The 17,137-nt window shown below is 40.2% G+C and overlaps 1 protein-coding gene and 1 long non-coding RNA gene across 2 annotated transcripts in view; one reads left to right on the top strand and one right to left on the bottom strand.

Annotated features, from left to right (window-relative positions):
• LOC148186848 (uncharacterized) overlaps window positions 1–17,137 on the bottom strand; it is a 51,589-nt gene that overhangs the window by 6,788 nt on the left and 27,664 nt on the right. The window lies entirely within an intron of this gene.
• Window positions 1,689–17,137, top strand: part of mettl24 (methyltransferase like 24) — a 54,018-nt gene continuing 38,569 nt past the window's right edge. The window contains exon 1 of the mRNA XM_042503321.2: window positions 1,689–2,617. Coding sequence (XP_042359255.2) covers window positions 2,309–2,617 — 309 coding nt within the window. The 5' untranslated portion in view covers window positions 1,689–2,308. The remainder of the gene's footprint in view (window positions 2,618–17,137) is intronic.

Below are 17,137 nucleotides of genomic sequence, written 5' to 3'. Positions count from 1 at the left end.
CCAAAGAGGGCAGTACAGAACTAATTATAAAGCTGTATGCAAACATTCAAGTTTGTCATTGTTTCTAAGCAGCAGAAAGAAGGCAGTCTCATCATCATCCTGCATTTATTTCTTCATTTCTTTTTAGATTTAGCCATGTCAGGGTGTTCTGTGAAGCCAGGCAAATCCTCATTTCCCTCCAACTGAAACTGTTGTGAATGCTGCTTTTTCTCCGTCCAAAACTAATCTGCTTTGGCAGGCCTGATAAATGATGTGTTCCCTTTTAGTCTAAAATATCAATAACATATTTAATAAACGGGGCCACACAAGAAGGAGCTCTGGTTATTAATTTGTTTATAAATAACGGCAGATTTAGTGGTCTTTGGAGGGAAATCAATGACAAAGTTAATGACGTTACTTGAGAAAACAATGAGGCCAATGTTGGCTGACAAATTCCTTTTTTGAAAAACTGTTGCCAAGGAAAGTAAAACACAGAAGTTAGACACAGCGGGTTGCCAGAGATTTCAATAACTAACTGATCAGTGCCATCATCAAGGATATTAATTCAGGAAACACTTGAAATACCTATAAACTGTAAGATTAATGATTAAATAGTGCAAATACTTTGATGGTAAGTAAGAGGAGAGTTGATCTGAAAGTGGGCATTTCCTGGGAAAGGGTGGGGCTTAACCAGAAGTAGCTGTTTTAAACACGATATTGATATGGTTTGATCAGAAGTTGCTATATTTATTATTTATAAGAAAACTATTCACAGAACAATCTCAGGATTTAGCTAGGGGCCATGGATATTGCAGCCTGCTCTCACTCCAAAGTCACCAAATACCAGTTAATATCGATGATTTTGCCATCAGACATCAACACCAAAAGCCGCATGTCACGACAGCTGGCTGGACGGCACCTGTCGTAGTGGTATGAAATGCTTTAAGGCAGTGTCCGTTTATAACTTGGCCAGATGGAACCAGATGAGGCAGTATCATATGCTACTGGACAACAGTCAGTTTGAAACTCTAACTTTGTACAGGAAAAATATAGGGAGCTGGAAAGTTCCTATAAAGTGGGCGGGAAGGGTGGTGGATGGGTCGAGCAAACCTCAAACTTTCACCCAGGAAAGTTGTGTTTGCAAAAAACACAATGCATGTCACTGGCACAAACTGACACGCCGTCTTGGAACATCAGCAATAAATGCAGGAAGATAGTGCACTATATGTAGATGTGAATGGTATTGACCAAGAGGCAATTTTTGAGGAGTTAAGATGAAAATGTGTTGGATATTGACAAGTTTTACTCAAAAGATACTGGTACTCCTAAAAAAGTACATTATTTGTACTGGATACTGGTTTCCTCCAATTACTCGTCTCAAGACAGCGACCAGTAAAAATTGACCCCTGACATAAAACGTTTGTTCAAGAAAATCAATACAATTGTTCCCCTGTAATATTTCTTGCCTCCCATTTATACACATTTTGCAGCCTAAAAACCCCCATGCTGAGAGAAAGTGCCAACTTGTTCACAGATGCTCAGGAAGGCCTGCGTGGGCCTGTGGTGCAGGCCCTGCCCATATCTAGAGTTACACAGTAACCCGAGAGTGTTTTGGGCGGGAGAGGCAACCCCAGGGAGGGGGCAGAGCAACAGAGGGAGGTGTGTGATCTAAGCAAAAGAAAAAGAAAGCAAATTAAAGGGGCGTGTGCGTTTGGAGAGAAAAGGGGGACTGGAGTGTGAGGAGGGAGTTCTCAAAGTTTTCAAAGAGGGCGGCATACATTTTACTTTGAATGTGTTTGCAGAGGCTCATGACACACACACTTGCATGCGAAAATCATTAAGATTACCGCAGGCACACACATGTGCAATGAGCAGAAGCGTGCTTGACATATTTAACATGCTGCTCTTGGTCTGATGGTGGACTTTGGACCTGAACAGCAGGAGAAGAGAAGAGAAGAGAAGAGAAGAGAAGAGAAGAGAAGAGAATAACAACTCTTTCACAAGTAAGAGAGAAAAAGGGAGAACCTTCTGACAAGTAGGAGACAAATGAAGGCGACTCTCTGACAAGTAGAAGAGAAAAGGGACCACTCCATGACAAGTAGGAAAGAAAGAAGGACCACTTTTTCACCAATAGGAGAGAAAGAAAGACAAAGCTTTGACAAATAGGAGAGAAAGAAAGACAGTGTTTTGACAAGTAGCAGAGACAGAAAGACAACTCAGCGACAAGTAGGAGAGACAGTATGGGCTAGAAGCAGCCAAGGGCAACACAAAACATCTTGTTGGGAAGATGGACTGACACAAGACAGAGAGGACAAAATAGTGCATAGACATGGGCACCCGAGGACTGCTGCTACGTTTGGGTGTTCTGCTCACCGTTGTGTGTTTGTGCGTTCATGTTTACTTGGAGACGGGTTGGAGGGGAACACCTGCACCCCCGGGACGTCCCACTCATTCTACTGAGAACCGAGGCCAGCAAAGTCGAACCAAACCAGCAGTAGAGGAGCAGGACAGAAGCATTAAAAGGAGAATCTCCTATGTTCGAACACTAAAGAAGGACAGCCAAGCAAAAAAGAGGGATGAAGACAGAGGGGAGGACCCCTCAGCGCCGTGCTGCCCACCTCTCCACCCGCACAAAAAGGTATGTTCAATAACCCGTCAACTTTTGAGTTCTTAATTGCTACGATTAAGATTCTTGTAAGGTTATCTGATCCTAAATCAGTGTAGCGGGAGACAGAGCGGCTCAATAAGGAGCTTTCTCTCCATCTCTGTGAGTCAGTGGCTTAAAGCTCAGTAATCCCAGGAGGGTGATGAAGGAAGAACAGGCGGCAGAATCAATGCATGTTCAATGAGCGCCTCTGAAATGCTTTGAAGCTGAAAAAGAGTCTGTCACCGCAGTTTCTGGCAGTACAAAGCTGCCTGCATTTCTGTTTTTTAGATTGATGTTTACAATTTAAACAGGTGGAAGTTAAACCCAAACTACACAACCTGCAAACACTCCCCCTCTGGCTGTTTTCTATCAGTTGCAAATCTAAACAGTCAAGTCTAACAAAGAGCCATTCAGATGCAATGTCTGTTGCACTGGTTCTCAACCTGGGAGTCTTTGAGGGACAGTCAGAGGGTCTCCAGGAAAATGGCAAATAGTTTTTTATACAATTTAATTCACTATCCACTTTATTTCTAGCACCCATCATACTTTGTGCATTTTAGTTTTCAATATGGGATGAATCTGTATTATACTAGGCTGTTCTCATGAGCTGTTTGTATGTTTTCCTACAAAAAGTAATGCACCAAAATTCATATAATGATGAGCCAGCAATTTGTGCACAACCCATATATTTTGGAAGGCTGTGTGACCTACGTGTTGACAGGAGTAAAGAAGTAAACACTCCAGTTAGGAGGCAGTTTGGGGTGGTCAAAAACACAGGACTTGCCCTTGGGACTTTCCCCAAGAGATCAGTGTTTGGGACCATGTGAACTTAAGAGTGAACTCTTGATGTGAACTTAAACCTAACAACTATATATAACAATAACTTTGCTTGCCTAGGCCTAACCTCCATGACCTTACCGTACTTACTTAACGTCATTTGTGGGACACTAATTCAAAGGATATCATGCATATTGTTGTATGAAGATACTTGGATTATACGGGACAGGTCACAATCTATACCTGCAGGTAGGCGATGGATACTGTGCTGTTGATTACAGGAGCAATAACTTTTTGTTTTGGCTGCATATTCAACACTGTTGTTAAAGCCACCTATTTAGCTTAGTCTGGTTGTTAGTAAAGTAACAGACGGGGACAGCACAACAGGTGCAAGAGCTCTGCAGAGACATTTTAGAAAATGCTGATTTAACATTAGCTAAGAATTTATTATTTTTTTTAAACATCTGTATTTGCTGAACTGAGGGCAAATGAATTTTGGGAAAAGAAAAAAAATAGCCACTGGACAGTCAATAGTAATAACTACCTTACTGCCACTTCCACTATCTCACCTGAAGTATCACCCATAATAATTTCTACAGCAGCCCCCTCGGGAATAATGTGGACAGAGGTGAGCCCAATGTGAGTAAGGGCGCTTTTCATTATGCTAACTTATGCTTCCTTGCATCCTCTCTCCATCTGTGATTTGGAGGCCATCATGAAGGATCTTCCAATCTTTAAATGCACCTTGAAGAGGTAAGGGGAGAGGAGGCTTCTGGAGGAGCTTAGAGTGAAGAAACACAGATGTTACCTATGTGTCTCCTACTGACATATCTCTCTAACATCCTTGCTGGCCGGAGCTAAGACGCAGGGAAGAGACGCAAGTGAGGAAAGCGAGGTGACCTCACGAAAAGCACCCTGAAAGTCATAAAAGTGACTATTTCGATCTTATGTATCAGTTCACTCAGGGCTGAGCGATATAGTTAAAAATGTTAGCGTGCTAAAAATGTTCATGTTGGATGATATCGATAGTTATCTACAAAAAGTCAAATCAGTATCTCTTTCAAGTTGAAAGAAGGATTTTTGCTTCTGAGTGAAAGTTGAAGAAATCATACAGTTAATTGTGGTAACTATTAACTATTATTTATCGTCAGAACATGAAAATATTTGTTAAAAGCAAATGTAAGGTGAATTCAAAACAATTATCAAAATAATGTCAATAAATAAAATAATAAATAGACAAAGAAATTGTTATTGTGGTCAGCAGCATATCAAATTTTTGTACATTTAAAATCATTTTGTATGTGCTTTAGCTGAAAATGTCAGCAGAATAAATAGGGAAAAAATCTCATCTGTGGTCAGTGCTTTTATAACCACTGTATTGATATCTGCCATTTCTCAATCCAAACAATAACAAAAGATGGACTTTAATAATGATGTGAAGTAATGATGAAAGTCTTTCTTACCTGACAAAGGCAGAAAACATGTTTACAGATGAGGAAGGATATGTATGGAAGTTTTATTCACATTACCTTTAGTGACGTTAAGTCATATAATTACATGAAACAATCGGTAAGTCAGTCATGTTACTATCGTACCTTTAGCAGATGAGTAACTATACAGTGACTATAGTTGACGTTATAAGGCCAATTCAATCACAACGTGACTTTATCCGTGGTCAAAACAATCCCAATATAAATAACTTTATGCACCTTAAATGTAATTGTGACATAATAGGGTTGCTGTGCACATTAGTGGTCGGTGAAAGGTGGCTGTCTTGGCTTCTTCTTATTCTACTTCTGCTCATGTTACTTCTCCTCTGCCTTGCTCTGATTAATGTTAGGTGGCAGCTGGTGTTTAGGGTGCATTACTGCCCCCCTCTACGGGTGTATGGTTGATTTAATTATGTGGAGGGTTTATCAAACATTTTTTAAATCAATATCAGGGACAATTATATTGAGATAATTATCATTATCTCTTCATCACCTAGCCCATGTTTCACTTCCTTCACAGTTTCTCCTTGACTGTTGTTGAAAACTACAGCCTAGTACTCTTTAACAACTGCAGTCTTTTCATATGGAGGTCCCTGAAGCAAATTCTTACCAATGATGCGAAAAACGTTGAGAAACATGGATCTATTGGAGCGAACACAGCTATCCACATACACAACAAATACACACATACACACACTTCAGGAGCTTGACCTTTGACCTGTGAAGGGTGTGTTAAAGTGCAGGCTTAATAAAACTCCCACTTCCTTCTTTATGTGTCTCTTTGTACATTTTTTCTCTTTGATTCATCTCAATTCTTTGCTCTCACCTCTGTTTTGTCATTTGATCTCTCTGTCCATCCATCTTCCTTTTGCCTTTCACTTCCATTTTGCCTCAACCCTCCCACACACACACACACACACACACACACACACACACACACACACACACACACACACACACACACACCAAGAAAATCCTTCACTCCTTGATCTTTCCTCTCTTTTTCAGTCCCCTATTTCTTCCTCTCTGCAGAATTTCTGTCTTCTGTTACTTTGGGGCAAGAAATGCTTGTTCGCTTTTGTCTTTAAATCTTTAATGACTTAAACCAACTTGAGATTGAGGAGCAACAGCGCGGAGTTTAAAATGCTGTTTTAAAAATCACTGCAGGGCTATTATGCCACATCGAGAGATGGGCACTCGTGCACCATCAATATTACATACCACCATATGCTCACTCTCCTTGCTTCTTAACACAAAATTTGTCACATAAGATGCCCTGAAGGGGCCCTGATGAAATTTCTGTGTCATACTGCAGACGTTTAACTCTCTCTCTCTCCTTCTACCTACACTTTCTCTTGCTTTTTTCTCGCTTTAGGCTCTCATCTTGAAAATCAGCGTTGCTCTTTCGCTCTGTCATGTTACCTTGTCCCCATGCTCTCATCCTTCCTCTTGCTTTTTCATCTCTCCTGTCTGTCTCAATTTAAAACTTCAGTCTCGCCTCCCACTTCTAACCCATTTTTCTTTTAGTTTTTCTCCTTTCCTTTAACTTCTCTCTCAGCCTCGCTTAGCTCACAGCCTGCTCTCGCCTTTCAGCACATATTCGTGCATCACAGATGAAATAATGGTCCGGAAAGCAGGACTGTTACTCTGCAAGGAAAATGAGGGGGGGCCCCTCCTGTGACCTTGATGAGTAGCAATGGAGGGATTTAAGAGAAGATTCCAATAGTTGCTTAGCAATCAACCCTGTGAATTCAGAATTTCTAGATGAAATGGTTTGTTTGGAGTTAGATTCAGGTTAATTCAGTGAGTTGCACTGTACTATTGTAAAAATGAGTCTGCATGCCTTCACCCAGACAAGGTGTTGTACATGCCGTGTAAAAGCGATAGAATCCGTTTTGGCCAAAAATGATCAAATGCTTTGAAACACAACATTTTGCATTTATGTCATGCTGCCATAATGGTCGGTATGTTTACTACAGTATTACTGGTTCTGCTGTCAGCACGTTGTGGAAAGATCTAAGTTTTATGTTGCTGCAGAGCACAAACAGAACCTCTTACCTGCATCTCACTATTATATATTTATGAGAATCTGAATCAAACCAGTGGAATGTTTGGCAACAGTCATGACTAAATCTGCAGTAAATTTATGTGCAAATGTTATCGTTATGTTGCATTTCCAAATTTTCTTTCATCCATCTCATATTGTGTTTTTACATTTGTTTCTATTTTCAGCTTGACTGGTGAGGTAATAATGGTCTTTAAAAGGTAAAGGGAAAAAAAGACCACATCTCTTTATATAGACAGTTAGTGATGACACAGAAAACTCATCTTTGATTATAATTAGCTAAATGTACAGGAGGTAGATATGCCCCAACTTGGGTGATCACAATATGATTCCCATGCAATATCACAATAGTATTAAATTGTTGCAACACCAAGTTTATCGAGGTAAGAGGTGAGTGATCGAAAACTAGATGAAAAAGATCAAGAGTCTGTTGAAATATCTTATTTTCTATTCCTAATAATGGAAAGCTGAACTTCAGGGAGAGTCTTGGCCAAAATAATAAACAAACAAGCACTGGCAAGAAATAAAACCACAACATGGAATAAACCACACACAAATAAATTGCCAAGCCTAGCCAATGTATTCTCTTAGACCAGTTCGTATGATAGCCAACGAAAATGCATACAAAAGTTTGTAACATACGTATTAGCACTCCATGGATGATGTTCGGTCCATAACATACATTTATACGTAATTAATGTTCAGTCACAGCGATTAGGGTTTAGGAATTTGCAGTTACTATGGTTAGGTTTAGGGGAAAAAAATCATGGTAAAGACATACCTTAAACTTAAAGTTTGCATGGTTCAGAACATGCTGTTTTTTTGTTTAGTTTTTTTTTTAATTGAACTGTTTTGCAGAGACAGTTTGCATTATAGTTTGCTAAATAAATATTAACATAAAATATAATTTGTTCTTTCAACACTGGACTGTGTTGTTAATGTACAACAGGCTAGCTAGTGTCTTGAATCTGTCCTGTCAGTCTTCCAGCATCTGTGTTTAAACAATGCTTACAGGCTGCAGCCTGCTGGAGTTATTTCCTCTCACGCAGATGCAGAATGGACATGCTGATTGGTCATTGGCTATAATCTTTAAGGTGTGTTCGCGAGCAACTTTTTGGCCGAGACACAGGCGACGCATCAGTCGGACTTTGTCCCCACTTGTTCTTCGCTCTCGGATTGGTGTGTTAAGCTTTAAATTTTTTCTTGACCTTGGAAACTCAGCTCAAGGTCCATTTGGTAGCTGTTCTAGAGGTGCTAATTGTTCAAATGTAATTCTGCTGAGCACTTTTAGGGCTTCTCATCTATGTTTCAAACACTATGTTTATTGATTTGAGTTCTACTGATCTTGCATATTTATTTGGAGGTCATGAACCACACTCAAACTGAATTTCATGAATATATCAGGGTCATATTATCTATTAGCACATGACAGATCTATATAAGATCTATATATAATCCATAAGAAAGGTTAACTGAGCCAAATACTGCATGACTACTTCATGACTTCAGCCTTTGTTTTTATATGCTAAGAAATGTTGATCAGGTTTGTCACCTGTTTATGACATTGAATGGAGTTTTATTTGTCTCAGTCCTGATTCAGATGCAAATAAAACTCCATATATGTCTTCTTACTGATGCCAATGTGATTTAATCATATCAGTGAACAACAATTTCTCTTTCATACTACCTGGTTGATTAATGTCATTTTTACAGCTACAAGGTGACACAAACATAACACCAGCTGCTCTGCTATTGCTGTTGCAATCTAAAATGTCAAAAGTTCAGGATTTTTAGCTTTCAGGCTTTGTCTGAGAAACAAATGAAGAGAAAAATCATTAAGGAAGGCATTCATGGAGCTGTAGCACAGATGACAGGACAGACTGCTGCTGACAAATTCTTTCTCCGTTAATAATGTGTGTGTGTGTGTGTGTGTGTGTGTGTGTGTGTGTGTGTGTGTGTGTGTGTGTGTGTGTGTGTGTGTGTGTGTGTGTGAGAGAGATTGCCTGAGGGTCTTTTTTAGTAATAACCAATCTAAAGGAAATCTAATCTCTTAGCTGTTAGGCGTCCACATAAATACACTCACACACATCCTCTTTAATCATTTACCTCTTGCAGGTTTTCTCCCCCGCCGGGAAAAGTGGAGCAGGATGAGTTGGTAAATTATAGACAGTAAGACAGACATAAAATGTGTCGCGCCAAACAACAGCAGCAGGATGGAGGGAGAGAAAGAGAGAGGAAGATAAAGAAGAGCAGAAACAGCATGCACTGATGACTCAGCCTCCTGACTTTAATAAACAGACTACTGCCCCTAAGTCACAGTGACGCACGCCAACGCATTTCTATCTCTCCAGCTGAAAACTACTAAAAGCTTTGGAAAAGACAAGTAGCTGCCGGCAGCTCAAAAAGTCACCAAAAGTCACCGGATGACGCCATATGCATATCAGCATATCCATATTTGCTTGGCTTTGCCTCCTACACACACCAACTGCAATTCGTGGGAGAGAAAGTGCTGCTGTTACGCTCGGTTGGAAATAAGTACCTCTGATGTTATATTGAATTGATTATACTAATCAAAATCTGGGATAAATACCTTCTGACAAAGAGTCAAGAAGCTCTTTATCATAACCATGAGCTGGCTTGGCTTGATAAGTTTTGACTTGGTGTGTGAGCCCAGCGTGTCGGGATTTGCATCATACAACAGTGATACTCACTTGAAGGTGTGTCTTTAACTGATGACACACTTGTCTTAAGTCAGTAATGTATAAAATCAGTGCCTCTTTAGTGCTGTTAAGTACTGAACTGTGAAACAGTTGTTGGTAGCTGTATTTCTTCATACCGTAGTGAAACCTCACAAGGGTATATAGAATATGACGGTATCTGTGTGTGCCGTAGCAAGTTTTTATAATCTTTTAACGTTATCCTGACCACTTGCAGCCAGTCGCCATATCGGTCCAGTTAGCTGCCTATTCCATCAGCGATGTGCACTACAACCAATACGTTCTCGATACCGCATCTCATATGAGTTGAATAGAAAGATGAGTGTCTGTATTAAAGGTCATACTGTCAGGACTTCTAAATACCCTTACATACCATAATACCACATACCTCCAAAGTCTAGTAGATTCTTAGGCTTTTGTTATGATCTTGCTCTACATCCACCTCTTTTTTTTAAAATAAAAAAAAACGGACCCAGTATTTTGCTGAATCACAACTGAATGATGACAAAGCCTATTGCTTGAAGGCAATTGAGCACATTTTGACCAGACTCCAGAGATGGTCCATCTCAGGCGGGACGTACGCTTCTATAGGTCCCACTGGACCAAAAGTCCATCTCTCTCTCAACACTGGAACAATGGGCATTTGTTTTCGAGTTAAGGGGCCATCGGAGAAATAGACATTCTGTCCAATGGTGCATATTCGGTCTAATGGGGCTTCAGAAAATTTGAACCATGGAAACAACAGCATGGCACCGCTTCTGAGACAAGCTGAAGGAGATGGGCACTCAGTATGCTAGTAATTTTACATCTATCACTATTGTCATATGATACACTACTGTTGCCCTTATTGCTGTGCTTGTCCCCCTGTCTCCCTCTCTCTCTCTCTCTCTTTCCTTTATGTCATTACTGATGAAGAGAGATCCCTCCTTTGTCGCTCTTCCTGAGGTTTCCCATGAAACACTGCAGAGTTCTATCTTTGCATTTTACAGCTCATCAGCGCTGGCAATTATATTTCTTTTAACAATTATACACTATAAGTCATAAACAATACATAACATCAGTCTACTCTGTATGTAGCTATTGCATACTGTCTTGGAAGAGGTTTGCCTTTTCTTTTGCTCTTCCTGACACTGCTCCCAATTATATTTTTCCCGCAAAAGGGTCTGGTGAGTTTCTCATCCTAACCAAGGGCCTGTATGGAGAGATTGTACAGTAATTTCCTTTGAGACAAAGCTGGGCTGTATAAATAAATGTGACTTGACTGAAGTTATGCAACTTCCTGCTTCCAATCTCAGAACATCTCTCTTACAATAATGTGACAATGAGTAACTTTAGTTTTCAATTTAGAATGTGTCTAATCATATTATGCAGCCTTATAGGGATAAAATACTGTTATTACATAACTGAGTTATTGTGTAATTCTGCATCAGTAAAATTCAGCTGTTAAAAGCGTAGTTAAGCAAATATAGCAACAACAGGAACCATCTTGACCCAGCTGTGAACTGCATCAAGTGTCTCATTACTTTTCACAGAGTTAAACAACTTCAAAGTCCATAACGCAACCTTCCGTACCAGCGAAAATACAGTCGTGGAAGAGGAAATGAGTGCTCAGCGCAACAATTGAGACAGGCTTTTCTCAAATTCATGACAGCATGTTCCCATATGTCCAGCTGCCTCCTGTCAAAAAATAGAATATTGATATTCACTGCTGTTTCTACTCCCTGGTTCCACTCAGAAAGTATTCATTTCTTTGAATTTAGTGAAGACAATATGTTCAGTTAGAGGCTTGAAAGTGATTTATGCTCCTCTTAAATCACTCTGATTGCCTGCCAAAGAGGCCAAATACAAACATGCAAGTTAATGTAGAAAATTCATTATTAAAGTTAAACTGCTGCATATGGCCCCTTCATTGCATATTCTCCCTGCCTGCATTCCATTTCACAGTGACAGTACTGTGACTGTGTGAGCGCTGCAGAGATTTTCTACAGGAAAAACTTTGCAGCGTCATTCTGAGATTTCTCCCAGATAAGCCGGCTGTCACTCACATGTCACACAAGCTCAGCCTCAAAGCCCACAGGCAGGCAATGCAAAGATCACAACAGGGAAGCAAAGTGGAACTCTGCATCCTTTCAGACAGTTTTAGAGGAAATGATCATCCAGTGATGAAAAGGTAATCTGCATAACCCTGTGTTACAACTGATCTTTTAATCTTGTTTTACAAAGTCAAAAGAAATATATCTATTTTCTCTATTATCCAGCTGATGTTGGAAAAAATGACGGATTTTCAGAAATGCAAACTATATGTTTCTTTTTGGTCATAGACAGAAAGAGAAATGAAACGAATCCAGGAGAGGGAGATTAAATAAACACTGTTATGGCCTTTGAGTTGACTCTAATTCACTGTGTTTGGAGAAAACAGACTACTTTTGATTGTGTTAATTGATTCCACCAAAAGCCACCAATAAGCCAGAACAGCCTGCACTTTAATTCAAATGATTTATTTTAATTAGATGGGACACAAGTTCATTTATCCGCGAGGCAAGTATTAATTACTTTTGTTCAAATAAGTGTCAGCGTGATTCCAAATGAACACTTTGGTTCTTAACGTTGATTAGTTCAGTGCTGGGATAAAAAGAGAACAGAAAACGCCACATTGTGATGTCTGCGCCAACCACTGCCAGCCAGTGATTGGCCCCCGGTGGAATTTCTAATGCAGAAACCCGGTGACCTTGGTCATGTCTTGGAAAGCTGAAAGATCTCGGCTCAATAGAGAGAGATGGAGGGAGAGAGAGGGGGAGAGAGGGAGGCTGTTCGAAAAGAATGAGAGAGGTTGACTTCTGTAATCCCAAAGGTGTGACTGGAGTCAGTTCTCAGGCATCTTTAACCTCTAGCTGGGGCATCTGGGGAACCGAGGAGTCACAAGAAATCAACGGCTGGGAAACTGACATGTCACCTTGGTCACACTCACACTGCCACACTGCCTGTTCTTAAACTAAAAATGTCATCCATTACAAACACAGCCTAGTGCAGCCACTGTTCCAATGTGGGTTTTTAAACACTTATACTTACTGAACATATAAGTCTTTGAGACCAAGAAAATTAGTGGCCTTTTGAAGTCTTTTTTTCTTTTTTTTAACTTATTCACCATATCAGTGTGAATTATTTTGTCAGTGAAGCTTGTCTTGAGTCACCGAATTGCCAAAAATGTAAACATAAAGCTAGAGTGCAGTGCTGTAAAACTGAAACATAAACATATGCTGCGTTCAAATGGAAGTCGTGAGCTTGTGCTGACGACATGGAAAGCTACGTACACAAATTCCTGAACTCAGGAACAGGTCGTGAACCTCACAATGAATATGTGAATATGTCTATACGTAAGCTACCCTTCTCATGAGGGGTAAAAACATCTTAATTCGAACGTAGAAATAGACAAAAGTCTTACAGCAGCTAGTTTTTAACTAGCCAAGGTGCAAGTTATTACTTCAAAGCTTAAGAAAAAAAGAAAAAAATTGGTGTAGTACGCTTATTTACTTTCTTGCCGGAAGTTAGATATGAAGATTGATATTGTTCTTATATCTGTCCATTAAATATGAAACTATAGCTAGGAGACAGCTAGCTTGATGCAAAGACTGAAAACAAAGGGCGGCAGCTAACTTAGCTACCAACATGCAGCTCTTAAAGGGGACCTATTATGCTTTTTTTCTTATGCTCTTTCATAATGTTACAATGTCTGATATTGACATCAAATGTGGTTTAAGTTTCAAATAATGAGGAAAACGTAAGTAAAAGTAATCTTTGTAGGCAAAATATCTCAGGCTTCAGACTCATCTATATACTTAGTTTCTAAAGCTTATTTTCTGCTTTGGCTACAAGCTAATGTCAGTTCATGACAGATTTCTTTATATGGTCATCTGCAACAGGCACACTACTGCAAGGGTGTGCATTGCTACAGGTAGCCTCATACAAACATCAAGTAACATTTAAATTGAGTTGCCAATGTGAATTTCTCCCCAATGTCACCATATTCTAGCTGAACATGTCACATTATGTTTAGAAGCTTTTACTGGTGATTTTTCATGGTAGAAAATGTCACTATACTCCGTTATAGTGCAGACTTGGCTTTTTCAAGAGAGGGGCTCAAAGAGACAGGTGCTAAATGGAGCATATCAGCAAGATGTCATGAACATCCATAGTAACAGACAATGAGGAAATTAAAGTGTGTTTTGAACAATAAAGCACTGTAAACACGTTCTTGTAGAAAATCAAAATATAGGTATGAATGTGAAAATAAGAATAATAGAATTTACACTCAACATGTTTCATTTTGTTCGTGTAATCTGGCAAAACAAACAACAACTGTGTGAGTATTTTTATTATTTGCCAAAAACAGTGATGTTGTGGAGTCTTCCCTGGTTGCCAAACAATAGCAACAACACACATACAATCAATAGTTACTGTATTACTTTAGAGATACTAGTAGATTGTATTGTTGTTGTTATTTGTTATGCATTTTTGGGCAAAGTCAGGCTCGCTGTTTCTCCTGCTTTCACTCTTTGTAATAAACTATCTGGTCCAATGACTCCAGCTTCATATTTAACGGACAAATATGAGAATGATATTGAGCTTGTCATCAAGCGTAATGTCCAAATGTTGAACTGTTGCTTTAAGGTTGTCTGCATTTGCCACAAAGGTTACTGTAAAGCGCAAAATCTGCAAAACATTTTTTTAGTCTTCTTAATACAAAACAACAAGCGCGAAATAACAAAGGCACTTTGAAAGTAGCGTACATGTATATAGTGAGGTAATAACTCCAGGCAAAAGAAATCAGAGCAGAGTTATATATGCAGGCCCTTTGATTTCCCACATTTTTGGATCTTACAACCACAGTGACATCGCATTACCCCTTTTCCACATGCCAGCCACCGTCAAGTCAAGTAAACAGCTCTATGCAGGCACACGGCTTTGCTTGCTCAATGAGAGATTAGTATCCAAGTCCAACTAAAGAAAACAGGCCGGCCTGGAATCTGTGCCAAAATATGGGGGGGGGGGGCACAAAGAGACCTTTCAGATAATCAATCACCCCCTCTCTGCAAAGTTTACAGAAATAGGACTATTTAATTACCAAGAGCAGCGATTTACACTCTTTTTAAACAAGAAAAACATCTGAGAGTGTATCTGATGCTGAGAGGATATTGCTTCTTTTATTGTGTCATAAGTAGGAGCATTATGGATCCCAAATCAAACAGTTTTTTTTATAACATTGGCTGTCAGACTTGGCTGAGTAAAACCTCCACAGGCAGAGTTGAGACCTGAAAGCTTCTGACCCCAGATCCATACAAAACCTGCCTCAAACAAGATGATCACAACCACATGTTGAAGATAGAAACACAGGAGCCACTCAATGCACTTTAAGCCATCGGCTGAATAAACAGAGGGTCTGTTGTAAGCACTAACTGGTATCACACAAAGACTCCCACTGGTCGGGGAAAAGTCAGTGTCAAACTGTCAAGTCCAGAGTCTCGAGGGCACAATACTCCCTTCAGACATGGACGCCTTGTCTGGAACATTCCACAAAGTTCTCAGCCTCCCTCCCAGCTGATATGAATGAGTGCATTGACCTCTGAAATGGGACGCCCTCGCTCCCATCTTTGCCACTCACCTACACTGCCCTGTCCATGTGCATACACACACTCACAATGAATACCTGCTTCCAGCAAATGGCACTCAGCCTAGGGTTTGTTTGTGTAGCAGACACCCATTTTAGTAGCATTTGACGTGCAGAGGTAGAAACCTCTGTCTGGTTACAAGGACAACAGACACCACTTAACAAAAGTAAGACAGAGGGCCAGTGAACCTCAATAACTGTCATTTAAAAAGCTTTTTGTTGCTCTAAGCCCCTAGTTCTAGACCTTTTTCATGTCAAGGACCCTTAATTAATACACATTAGGCCACAGACCTCCTTTTGATAAAATTCTGCTTCAGGGACCTCCATCTGTGAAGATTTTGATTAAGACTAAAGCACTATATCTGTTAACTATACTTGAGGAGGTAATCATGCAGGAAGAGGAACCAACCACCAGAATAATCACTCTTATGACTCTTCAGCCCGTTCTCACTCCCAGGGCATCACATAACGCTGCTTTTTCACACCGCTCAGCATGTGATATCAATGGCAAAGGCAGCCTATGGTATCTTTATGAGACACACTGGGCTTTCAGTCATCTCCATTTTAAACCCCTCTGCAGCAATACTAAACAATGAGAGAAAATGAGGCAGTATAAAGAGTGAGGCAGTATGCATAGAGCTGGACTGACGTGTGGTGGATGGGTCACAATTTAGACACGGTCGTCACACACTGACATCACTCATGTGCTGTATATGCATGATGTTATGTGTCAACGTACTAATTTTAAGCCAAAACATGAACTTTTTTTTTTAAACCTAACCAAGAAGTATTGTTGCTTAAAACTACCTACGACCATTTGAGCACGTGTTACAGTGAGTCTCAGCTGCGCTGCGCTATTAGACACAGAGGGGCGTGACAGTTCATCTGTATTTGCAGCCCATTCATATTCCACACTTGTCAAATACCGCTGCTTTTGCAGTGATTTCAGTGCAAGATCCCAGTGCCAAAAGGCACCGTTTGCGTTCACTTGATACGCTGCTGGACGGCATCAGCTGAGAGCGTAGCTCAACAGAACCACATGTGGTGTTATTATACCCCGCTGCATGGCTGAGTATGAACGTCCTTAAAGGGTGGGCGGGAAAGCTGGTGGATGGATAAAACAACCCAGGACTTTCACGCAGTGTCCAGTTCCTCATCTGAATTTTATTTTCTACACCTTGCCATGTGCCTCTTCTGCCTAATCATACCATCCGTGCCAGCATCTGCGTTTGTTGACATCTTGGCATTTATTGCTATGTGCTTATGTTGTGTAAACATAACCACTTGAAGCGTAATCCCACCATGTGCTTTTGTTGACATCATAGTAGCAGCATTTAAGGGATTGGACAATCCTCTATGATGGTGGAGGGTGAAGAACTTTTTAGTTATGGGAGAAAAAAGACGTAAGGAAGCATTATTGAACATAATGAGAAGCAACCTGACTCATGTTGGGCTCACTTCTACAGTGAATTAAATAGTGAAAATGAACCTTTCCCTATTTTTCTGGGGACTCCACTGGAAGACCCTGGCGTCCTTGGACCCCTGGTTGAGCACCTCTGCTCTAAGCCATATTTAAAACCCTTTGGAAAGAATATTTCTGCCTCTGTCTCTCACTCTTGCTTCATATTTTCAATATGTGTTTGATAGCTGATGCTGAGTGATAATGAGAATGGATAACATATGGTGAGGAAGGCACAGAGAAGGGAGAGATGAAATTAGCAACACAAACACAAGCTGAGTGCTTATGGAGACACCACTGCTCAGTAATAATGCTGGCAAGACTCTAATCTCACAAAA

Source organism: Plectropomus leopardus, chromosome 16 (assembly GCF_026936395.1).
Source record: "Plectropomus leopardus strain MGB_pleo_1.0 chromosome 16, ASM2693639v1, whole genome shotgun sequence".
In the NCBI taxonomy this organism is placed as follows: Eukaryota; Metazoa; Chordata; class Actinopteri; order Perciformes; family Serranidae; genus Plectropomus; species Plectropomus leopardus.
The sequence above is the reverse complement of the archived record's forward strand: the minus strand, read 5'-3'. Positions and strand labels throughout refer to the sequence as shown.